The sequence below is a fragment of the Panthera leo genome, chromosome B4, assembly GCF_018350215.1.
Source record: "Panthera leo isolate Ple1 chromosome B4, P.leo_Ple1_pat1.1, whole genome shotgun sequence".
Taxonomy (NCBI): domain Eukaryota; kingdom Metazoa; phylum Chordata; class Mammalia; order Carnivora; family Felidae; genus Panthera; species Panthera leo.
In genome coordinates, this window is record NC_056685.1 from 24,318,997 (window position 1) to 24,331,302 (window position 12,306).

Consider the following 12,306-nt stretch of genomic DNA (forward strand, 5'->3'; position numbering starts at 1 on the left):
TGTCAGGCTCTCTGCTGTCAGCATGGAGCCAATTTTAGATCTGCTGTCTCCTCCTCTCTCTCCCCTCCCCCGGGTTCGTTCTCTCTCTCTCTCTCTCTCTCTCTCTCTCTCTCTCTCTCTCTCAAAAATGCTTATTCAAAGGGCTGCAAACACCAGACTATCAGATGTTCTTTATAGCTCTAAAAATTCTATAATTAGGTTATTTTCCTTCACCTCAATTCAGTGATGACTGTACCTTACCTTTCTCAATATAATTCTTGGGGGCCCAAGCAGGATCCCCATCTGCATATGGATCATTATACTGAACTACTGCAGCCTCTTCATCCTCATAATCCACTGGGGGTGGTGGTGGCGGAGGTGGAGAGTCATCAAACATAGGAATGTCATCTGGGGGAGGTGGCGGTGGTGGGGTTGGACTATCAGCAACTGAAAGAATTCAGATAATTAATTTGAATCAGAAATTAGAGTAAATGAAAACTCTGAAGTTAAAAGAATTTAAGAAAGCTCTAATTTGTATATAGCATGCACTATAGTAAGACATGCAGTGATTAGAAATAAAAGCTTGGTGTGTTAGAGCTTCTACTACTCTTAATAATAATATGAACAATAATAAAATGAGTTAAAAATAAAGGTATTAGGAAGTGCTACAAATCAATGAATGCAGGAGGTTAGGAAACAATGTCTCTTTTTATAAAAATTATAGGAGTAAAAAAGTTTCCTTACTCCAACACTGAGATCGGAACAAACATTACCCTTTAGTTAGCCTACCTCCTTGTAAATAAGCCATATGTCACATTTCCCATTCGGGCTACTGTAAATGTTAGGAATACCATTTCATATATGGTTTGATAACCATTCACTGTGCACATTCAGGTCCCTGATTTGGCTTTTAATTATCTTTTAGTTCCCCAGAAATAAGCCTCCAGTGGGTGGGATATTTGTTTTTGTCTGTTTTAATCGAGAAAAAGGTTTGTGGTACCAGGTCTGCTTCTATGTGTAGGTTTTCTATTATTTACAAGAGAAAATTAAATTAGAAATTAAATAATTCCAAACTAATACAAAATTGTGTTGAGTATTTTCAAAAATGTTTGTATTCAGAATCAACTTTTTAAATGCAGAAAGGAGCTAAGATTCTTGCATTATTGCTGGGAAAACTTAAGCATGGGATGAGGGAAAGACTAGATCCTAATGTTCCAATTGTCTCAGAATACATCCACAATATTTTTTTAATAAAGTATTACGGGAAGATATAATTAAAAACAAACAAACAAACAAAAATGAACTTATATCGTGCAAAACAATAAAAACGACTCATACCTCAAGCTGTAGATGGGTGTGGTACATGTGTGTGTTACTTAAATAATCAAGGGTGTCAACAGTGAGATGAGGAAGTATCAGGCTAGAACTAGGCTCTCTGAACTATGATGATTCCAGGTAACAATGCTCCCAAGAGTTCAAAGCCAAAACACACAACTAATTCTTAATTCAAATTTCTGATCCATAAATTTCTTTGAAAGCTAAAGACAAAAATTCTTTGACACAAATTGACATAAGAATTATATAATATCTGCAGAGGAGAAATACAGAATACTAAAATACTAACTCGAATGCCAATATCTGGGGCCATTTATGTGATCAAAGAAAGCAGTCATAATCTACTTGTTAATACAGATTTTAAAGTTTATTCTACCCTATTTGGAATAACGTGCTGAGAATGTAACAAAGGAATCCAAATTTAAAACATCTGTGGATAAAAGCCCTACTTCCATAACCACTTCAATTCTGTGATTTTTATTTTATCCTGATGGTACAAGAAAGACTTACTAGAAAACACATCCTGTGCAGTGATGCTCATTCTGATGGCTATCTAACAGGTCTATAATTTATTTTTCCACCAAATGCTTGATTCCGTTTTATTTTTGCCCTTACTTTCTACACAAAGCTTTCTAATATTATTGAGAGGAGAAGAAAATGGGTATGAATCCATCCTAACATCAGAGCCATAGCTCATATCCTTAATTTGGCTTACTGCATAAATTACACATTTGCTGTCCCTAAATTGCATTTACTCTTGACTTATATATAACTTACTAGTTTAATGTTTTCACTCCATTGTCTTCATATCCAAACTCTGTGAATCTACACTGGCTTATCTCCAAATTATATATACACAGGGGCAGAAGTCTGGTCAATCTAATTCTCTATGCATAATACTTTGTCTAGCACCATGCATAATTAGTTCAAAAATGCTTCCTGATGTTAATCATATACAGATGTAAAGACACTGCTGACTTTTTTAGGGGCTTATGTCTTAAACCGAAACACATTTAACAGGTTAACTACCACATGCATTATCATCATCAATTTTTAGTGTCACAGGAAACTTCATATTTAAAAGAACACAGAAAATATGTACTCCATAAAACATGTAAGATATTGACACAAAGTTCATAATTCTCCTTACATGCTTTCAAAGAAAACAGATGCCAAACAAAGTTGGGCATTCTGCAGCCCAAGGAAAATACTGACTCCAGTTCATAAGTTTGGGAAAAGGAACCAAAATAAAATAGTAGTTAAGTACCATGGTCCTCCTTAGGAAAAAAAATGCATACCTAGAATTATGTACATTAATACTGAATTTCTATAAAAAAGAATTACCAAAAATGCTAGTCAATATGCTTTGGCTCCATTAAATGGATGTTTATTATGGCTATTTTAAAATATTTCCTCCTAATTTTGGCTGTAAGGCAGCTCAAGTTTTTAAACTCTTATAGCATTAAGGACCAGCAATTTATCCTCATTCCCTTCTTTTTAAAAATAAGATTCACTTAAGTTTAAACATATGGAAGTTTTCGAACAACTGCTAAGAATAAGGGTGGTTTACACTCAGAAATTTCAACATTTTGGAACCACAATGTTTTATGAAGAGCCCATTCAATCCTATATGTTTCTTAAAGGTCGAAATTTGAACTCTTCCCAGAGTCTAGCACATAACACTGCGTAAACAATTATTTGACTAGAGGAAGGGAGGAAATATGGAGATTACACAACAGGGTCAGCAAAGGCTGAACAATGGCATTTGCCACAATGTATTTTCCTGGAAGATGAGGTGATCGGTCATGTGGGCTACATATTTGTTCAAATCATTCTAAAATTTATTTGCATGGTGATGGCTCCCAAATGAAGTAAATCACTACTAGACCAGTTTACCATCTTAATCTCAACAGCTATTTCGGCATAGTATAATTCAGTAATAGTGGTTTTCTTCATTTTGTCAACATGCACTCTGATCGTGTAGTTAGGATTATATATCTTCTGGAACCTCAAAGTAATCAGGCAGCAATATAAACTACTCTATCCTAATTAAATTCATGTATCCTAAAGAATTTCCAAAAATTGTAAACCTGACCTTCCTGAGAAAAGACCTAAAAATTGACATGGGCCTGCATATGGCCAGATCATGAAGAGGGCTCAACACTGATTATCACTCCTAGATGGATAACTTGGATGTAAATTAGTTATTCTTGCAGATTCATTCTCAAGCTAACAACAAATTGTTATATAGATTCAAAATTATTTATGTATAAAAATCTGATAATACAAAGCTTTCTCTAAAATTTTTATGTAACTAAAGGGGGGGGGGGGGGAACTGCCCCAAATGCGTAATAAATTTAATCTCATACTATAATTATCTATATATGAATTTGTTGGCAACAGAATAAAAAAATGTTTTCTAATTCCCCTAATAGCTATTGGAAGCTGGCAGTTTCCACACAATTTGAATTTTTGTTTGATTACACTTTCCTTAAGAATCTGCAAAGATCAGATTTCAAGTTTTAGATCATGTAAATACATAAGAAAGTTGAAGTTTTGAAATTTATATGGGTCAGTAATCATGCATACAAGAGAAAAAACTGAAGACCGTGCTCTTCAGTTTTAAAAACGTATCTGCACCTATTTTCAAGGTAAGATTAGCGTCTCAATAAAAGGAAATGATGACTCATCAGCCATGCATGCTATAAGGAGACAGCCTCTACTCTTCGACAGCTCAGTTTTTCCAAACTTACTGTTTTCCTGCACCCTGGCCACGAAGCCTGTGAGAGGTATCTGTGGAGTCAACTGAGGCATAGGGGGAGGGGGTGGAGCAACAGAAACTGGTAGCAACAATACAGTATGGGGGAGTAAAACAGATAAAGGAAAGAAAAGGAAACAAACAAAAAGCAGAAGTCAGTTACAAGGACCACAAACATAAGTATGCAAAGAACAGTTTGCAAATGAAACAAAACAAACAAAAAACAAAACAAAAACCTGCAGAACCTTCACGTTCACTTCCCACCAGCAAACCTGAACTGTGTTTATAGCCCACTGGTTAATTTTATGTTTAAAAAAAAAAAAAACACATTTGATTTAATCCTAATATTAAACTGTTTGGGGAAGGACTTAAATTTACCATCACATTCATTTTCATGCAACGAATTTTCAAATTCTAAGGAAAGACTTTAAAAAAATGAGTAACAGCAAAATACAGATGGAGGTTTCCAGGATACTGTCTGGAATACTGTCTGGAATAATTCCAGGATACTGTCTTTGCCTATCTCTGTAACCTAACAGGTATGTATGTCTAGCTTTAAGGTAATGCTGTAAATGAGAACCCAAATAAGTACGTTATGGAATAGCGGTTTCTTCCATATGTAAATAAATACATTAATCACAGGTTTCCTTTAAAAACCAGTTCTTATTATGTATCTAAATTTGTACATAGCTCTCCAGGAAAAACCCTTATTTGTAAAACAAGGTCATTATTATTTTCTAAGTTGACAATTTTATTTTCAAAGATATCACTCCTAAATTTACCAGGGAATAACAGTGCTCTACATACCATGTTAACTGTTCATTGAGTTTCATAGGATAAGTATTTCAAAGTGGCCTTCTTCATTTTATCACTGTTCTGACCCTATACAGGGAACCTGATCTCACAACAGGTTAAAATATACAATTATTTGCATTAAAGTACTTTCTAACAAATCACTGAGTAGTTGTAATCATTCCAACTGTTTTCTGGAGAGGACATAATTTGTAGGAAATTGATATCAAATGTTCACGTGGGCAGCAAATATATTAAAAACTGTAACAAACTAGAAGTAAACATTCAGAAGTTTACCACTTTGTCTCATTTTAACTAGGCAGTAAATGCCAAAGATTGCTCAGAAAAGTCAACAGGACTGAACTGCAAAATTCAATTTACTGGCAGTCACCAAAATGTGACACTAAATTGACAGAGAAAAACAATTTATTCATTCCCAAGGATCATGTAACCAAAGGGTTGTTTCAGTTAACACAACATAGAATTTTGTTGGTAAGCATAAAAATTTGAAAGAGGTTAGGTATTCAAAGCAACAATAACAAAGCAATGTAAGTTCATTAATATTCATTGTATGGCTAAAATTGACATCAATTCACTAGGATATTGGTCCTCATTGATTTTGATACTTTGTATACAGAAGGCTTGTTAAGAAGTAAAATATTACAGTTCTGATTTAAAAAACAAAAACCCTCCCACAAACCTAAAAAAAATTGTTTAGAAACAACCCTTAGTAGCTAGACATGCTGGTTAGTATGTAGAGAAAAAGAAAAGCTATGTTAGGAAGATACTAGTCGTTATCGCCACACTTGGGACAGAAGGGGAAATATGCACATCAAAACACTAAAAACATTTACGTACTAAAAATACTATAACAACCGCTACTACTACTGCAATTATTACAACACCAACAGTAACTAGACTGAAGGAAAATTATTTTGACACATAATTTATTTTTTAAATTCGAGTCCAAATTTCCTTTATAGTTTCAAAAAGATATAGTCATTCAGTAATGAAAATGTCTTATTTAAGAATAAGTAACCCACCAAGCACTGTTAAAATAAAACTGCACAAACATATATTAGGTGAAGTGTCACCAAAAATTCTATTTGCAGAATGAACTAAATGTCTAAGTGAGGAAAAGAAAAAAAAGAACATAAAGATGGGATCTAAAAACACAACATATTATAAAAAAAATTAAAAGATCATGAAACCACTGAGGCTAATAATAATCCAATAATCCAGGGAATATTAAGACTCTAACTACCTTTCATTACCAAACGGAAATCAAGGAAAATGTGAGGTAAAATTCTAGCTGGCAAAATTTCTTGGTAGCCTGGAAGAAAATTTTAGTCTGGAAAAGGACTGTATAAACTTGAGGATTATCTGTGAATTTTGACATTTCTGCTAAAGTGTTTTTCAATTCTTAGAAGTTTCTTGCTATAACACAATCTTTAACTCTAAAATTTACACTGGGAACAAATAAGAGAACTTTCCTCTAGCTCTGCTTTAAAATACATGTTCAGAATATGCATTATAAATAAACTTAAAACCACCTTCCTAGGTAAACAAGGAGTATTCAGTGTTTTTTACTAATACAACATGCAGCTCTAGAAAGCAGTTACAAAAGCCACATGGGAAAGTGTGTTCCAGTCTATGCCCAGTATTCACCTCTTCAAGCCAATAATAAATACTGGACAACAGGCTCATTTCAGATTTTTTTTTTCTTTTTGAATTAAGCATTTTAATATGAAACGAAATTAATGATTTTCAATATGAGTTTAATATGAAACTGAAATTAATGATTATCCTAAGCAATTCATACTTCCTGTCTTTAGATGCCAAAACTATTTTCTAATCTTTAAATATCTTTAAGCCTTTAAATTGCAGTTAGTGTTGAGATGTGCAATTTGATGTGAAGAGAAAGAAATCAGAAGAAAGTCCCCACCCCAACTGTTACAGTGATTACAAACAGAATAAGCAGGCATCACAAATGTTTTCAATGGTTCAGAACTCATTTCAGTACAGGTTAACAAGCTTAAAAGTGATAGCCAGCAATTTCATTATATTAAAGAACAATTTTTCAATGTTCTTACTTTCAGTGTTATTGAATGGTCTCAAACATGCCAATAAAAATAAATTCAGCTTAACTAATTTCAGTATTTTTTCTTCTAGTTCTATTTATAGTAATAAAAATCATTAGTTAAATTTTAGTACATAAATATACTAAGTCTGAATTTTTTGAGAGAAAATGATAAGCAATTATTCTTAAAATAGCACAATTCAAGGACCAACTTCCTAAAGCAAAAATAAACATGAAATAGCCTGGTTTCAATTGTTGTCTATCACTGGCAAGAAAATCAGCTTCAAATACTTTTGTTCAAAAGGAACTCCACTGTTGTATGCCTGCAAAGCACAAGCTTACTTGAATTCTGAGAATAAAGTGGACCTCCATTAACATGAGGCTGAGCAGAAAATTGAGCAGTCACAGAGGGAGCTCGTCTGTATCCACCAGAAGATGTCGAGGAGGTGGTCGAGTTGTGTCGGGAAATCTGCCTGGTCATTGTGCCATACTGGGAACCAGGAGCTGAGCCCGGCGCTGCTGCAAAGCATTAGTCAAAGGCAACCAACAAAGAACTTGAGCACGTATGTCACCTCCAATGGCAGAACAAAGGGAAGGGGACTCACAGTAAGAAATATTTACTTTTTAAAGCCCACAGCACAAAATTAAGAGAAAAGTAAAGATAAAACACAAATAGCTCCTCTGAAGTTAAAAACAGAAGGAAAAACAGATACTGTATGGAAAGCTGAAAAAGTAAGTAACATTCTTAAACTTTTTAATTTGGCAGAATCCCAAATGGTAGTTTGCTAATATTATATATAAATTTTTCTGTATCAGTTTAGAATATATAGCTTTTATATGTAAACTATGTCTCTCCAACAAAATAAGTACCAGAAGATAATCTGAGATGAAAAGCATCGGTTTTTAGATGTGAATGTATTAATAGTTGGTAAACTTCTTCCTTTCCATTGCCAAATCTTCAGAAGCACAGGTTAAATTATAAAATTTAAACAAGTAAGCATACTTTCTACCTATGCTACTATATTTTAGTACTATATTTAGTGAATGTTTATTGTGTTAGCAATTATTATCAAATACAACATATGACAGAATTTTTATGGGAAGCAAAATTTCTAGTTTCAAAGTACTCATATCTAGAATCAGATTTCTTATGTATCTCCAAAGTTTTAAGAATAACATACTTCCCCTTTCACTGAGAAACTGGAAATAATTTTAGACTTTGTAAAATCATTTTACAATTTCAAAATTTCAAAAGCAGTTTTATGTAGAATATCCATTACCTTTCTCCATACTTGGAGGGCTTTTTCCATTCTTTACCCAAAACAAATCTTCTTTATTATCATACATATCTAAAATGACTAAAAACTATCAATACTTAATTTTATTCAAAGTCATCTTTACCAACATTTCAAAAGTTTAATATTTAAAAGGTTAATAAAGTTCAAAGCCTCTAAAGTTAACCACACTTTTCAAAGGTAACTTCAGGATTAATGTTAGCCTTCTTTGCCCCACCCAAACATCTAACCATGACTAAGTAAGTAAAACTAGTTTATTTTCATTCAGTTGTGTAATTAACCTCTCCTAGAGTCATACAAGTTATTACCATAAAACCATACAGCAGAGGTTGTTCATTTTAAAAAGTGGTAATATTTAACATTTTGGAGCTCCCAAGCCATAGGCAGTAACTAAATATTCGAATCACCTACATGGTCCTCTTCTGAATAGAAACACATTTTAAAAATAATACCCTAATCAAAAGATCTCATGAATAACTAATTTTGGGTAGCCAGGGTTTCCAGAGAGCTCTAAGAAGTAAACCTTTAACTTTTTAATAGAGACCTCTGTAAAATGATTTTTATATTTCTCTGACTTATACATAATTATATATACTAATATATAATATATAATATATATTAAAATATAATACATTAAATATATATAATACATAATAAAATATATATTAAAATATAACTTATATGTATACTAATATATATAATTATATGTAATGGTTGTAATTTACATAAATATATTTTTATATGTAAATTAAAGAAAAATAAGATACTCAGCTCCAAGAAACAGAATATTACCAGTATCACCAAAGCTTCCTGTTTGAGCCTTCTAGATCCCAAAACCGAAAGGTATTAAACATTCTTTCTTTACAGTTTCTTTTTTTAAAGCACAGATATATACAGAGAAGTCATAATTTATAAGCTTTCATAATGCAATAATTATGCATGCTGCTGGCTTTCTCTTTTCCTTTGATATTCTTTTTTTAAGATTCGTCCATGTTGGTAAGTATATCAATATTGTATCATCCATTTTTGTTGATTTGCATGTGAACATTGCACAATATATTTATCCATTCTATTGTTATTAAACATTTGGGTTGCATCCAGATTTTTGCTGATATTAATGCTACTACTATGAACATGCCTAAATATTTTTCCTGAGTTTCTCTACAACACTGATTCTCAAACTTAGCACTGATGAGAATTTCACCTTGAGGGCTTCTTATAATACAGATTGCTGGGCCCAGTCCTCAAAGTTCCTGAGTAAGTAGGTGTACAGTGGGATCTGAGAATTTACATTTCTAACTAGTTTCCCTGTGGTGATGATGCAGCTGGTCTGGGGATCACACTCTGAAAGCCACTGTTCTAGGCCAGTGGTAAATTGTATCATCTTAGTGTCCACTCTTTAAAATTAGAGAACCTCAAAAAGCTTTTGCAGAGGTGGATGACAGCAATAGAGTAATTACAGTAATTACTATAATAGAAATTAAAACTGAATTAAAACACATGAATATTACTGGGGCACCTGGGTGGTTCAGTCAGTTGGGGGGGGTCTGACTTGGGCTCAGGACATGATCTCACAGTTCGGGAGTTCGAGCCCCGCATCAGGCTCTGCGCTGGCAGCTAAGAGCCTGGAGCCGGCTTTGGATTCTGTGTCTCCCTCTCTCTCTGGCCCACCCCTGCTTGTGCTCTCTCTCTGCCTCTCAAAAAATGAATAAACGTTAAAAAAAATTAAAAAAAAAAAACAACACATGAATATACAAAAAAACCATTCTGTTAGCTGTCACAGCAATGATTTTATCATAAGTCACAGAGGCTGTGGAAACTCCCACTGTATACTGGTACCAGAATGAGAAATGAAAAAGGCAAATAGGTCTTAGTATTATTATGAATATAGTTCTGACCTCAAAAACTCCAGTGGCGCCTGGGTGGCTCAGTCAGTTGGGCAGCCGACTACAGCTCAGGTCATGATCTTGCAGTCTATGAGTTCGAGCCCCGCATCAGGCTCTGTGCTGACAGCTCAGAGCCTGGAGCCTGCTTCCGATTCTGTGTCTCCCTCTCTCTGTGCCCCTTCCCCGCTTGCTCTCTCTCTCTCTCTCTCTCTCAAAAATAATAAATATTAAAAAAAAAAATTTTTTTTAAACACTCCATAAAAGGATCTTAGCAGCCCCCAGGGGTCCTGTAGCCATATTCTAAGAACCAGTACTCTAGGGTAAATATCTAGAAATGAAATTATTAAATCTAAGGTAGAAACCCATTCAACTTGACCAGGTAACAGCAAATTACTTCCCAAAGTGCGTGTATCAACTAATAAACTCTAATAAACTCCCACCAGCAATGTCCTTTCCTGTTACTACACATCCTCATCAACATTTAGAACTAGTAGACTTCTATATTTCCACCTATCTAGTGAATATAAAATAGTATCTCATCGTGATTTTATCTTTCATTTTCCTGATTATTGCCTACACTGGGGGCATTTTTTCTCACATGGACTTTCTAACGATCATTTTTATTATTAGGGTCTTCTTTTTATTGCCTCCTTTCGTCCCTTTTGAGTACAAGTACCATGGTTTTGAAAAGATGTAGCAGGACAGCTTCATTTTACCCAAGCTGAAACTCCACTGTCATTTGAAACATTTCATTACCCATTTCTACTCAGATTATTGCTACTGTATATTTCTAAGTTGAATGGCTTCATACTGTGTCTATATTTGGAATTCCTTATATGCTCAATCCAGTCACCTCTAATTTAGGAACAATGTAAATGTATTCGATTAAAAAATATGTATTTCTTGGCATCCCAGATGCCAAAAGTACTGAACTATATCAGAGTTTTTCACACTACGATCCACAGGAAAGCCTCAGAGCACCCCATAACCATATATCGTTTTCTTCTCCATTTTTTGTTTCTCCTATCACTCATTCTCACCCCAATTCTTTGACTGTTGTATATAGCAGGGAGTTCCAAATCAAGTTTCACTTTAAAAAATATTATATTACTAATTTAAAAATATCTTTTTGAACAATCACTGCTATAATTTTCCTTAGAAAATCCAAACAAGCAAGAAATACAAACCACATTAAAAATTAAGCATAGAAACATTGCACATTTCAGAGGACATGATTTTACATTTAACTGTGTAACTTCAGAGGCCTTTCACCAGAAGAAATTAGTGTAATTAGATTTAACACTTTAACCTTTGTGTTACCACCTACAACCTAATAACTATGAAAGCTAGCAGTCTAACAGAGGAGTTTACTATGAATTGTGCAAAGTAAGGTACGTCACTACAGTGGTTACGCAATCTCACCTATCACAGTGTTCACTGGGAGAAGTGGTGGAGGAGGTGATACTGGTGGAGCTCCAGAAGGAGGAGGGACAGAAATGTTTTCTAATAAAATAGTTTATAATTTAGGTCAGAATACAAGAAAGAGAACTAAACATTCTGAAACAGCAAGAAAGCACAAAGTTGTGGAAAGGAAAAAAAACAAAGAGACACCCCCATGTAAAGCATGTCTAAATGAATATGAATTTTACTAGGTAAAGAGGACACAGAGATCATACTTGCATTAACTATAAAATATGCCTGTTTTTATAAGTAGCTTTTTCTCCTTTTTCAGTAATCTCCTTGAGAAGCTAAGAATTTTTCCCTAACAGTTTTGATTATCATACTTACTTTTTAAATATATATTTTTAACATTATGAAGTTTTCATTTACTAAAAAATCAAGGGATTAATTTAATGCTCTACGATGATTTCTTAAATTTTTTCTATAATCTAAAGAGCAAAAGGACTTTTCTTATTTTAATCCTATTTTATATTCATGGCATTTTATTCATGGCATGGAATATTATACATAAATGTAGTAGTCATAAAACAAGCGAACACGAGAGGTGAGGCACTAGCCTACAAGGTAACATCAAAACTCACTGGTATATAATTTACATTAAAGACACTCCTGCTCTTGAAATAATAAATGTCATTCTTGACTAGTGCCCAAGGCAACTATTTCTAAGCAAAATGGCCAAAACACTACCTAGTAAAGCTATTTAATAAGTTCTGTATGTAA

General features: G+C 33.6%; 1 protein-coding gene across 8 annotated transcripts in view; it reads right to left on the bottom strand.

Annotated features, from left to right (window-relative positions):
- Positions 1 to 12,306, bottom strand: part of ABI1 (abl interactor 1) — a 128,813-nt gene that overhangs the window by 6,720 nt on the left and 109,787 nt on the right. For 2 of the 8 annotated variants that reach the window (XM_042945159.1, XM_042945160.1), the window contains 3 exons: positions 7,287 to 7,463; positions 4,068 to 4,154; positions 241 to 426 (listed from right to left, as the gene is read on the bottom strand). In XM_042945159.1, the coding sequence (XP_042801093.1) occupies positions 241 to 426; positions 4,068 to 4,154; positions 7,287 to 7,463 (450 nt within the window). Of the gene's footprint in view, positions 1 to 240; positions 427 to 4,067; positions 4,155 to 7,286; positions 7,464 to 11,547; positions 11,629 to 12,306 lie in introns of all 8 variants that reach the window. The other 6 variants (XM_042945161.1, XM_042945162.1, XM_042945163.1 and 3 more) reach the window with 4 other exon arrangements.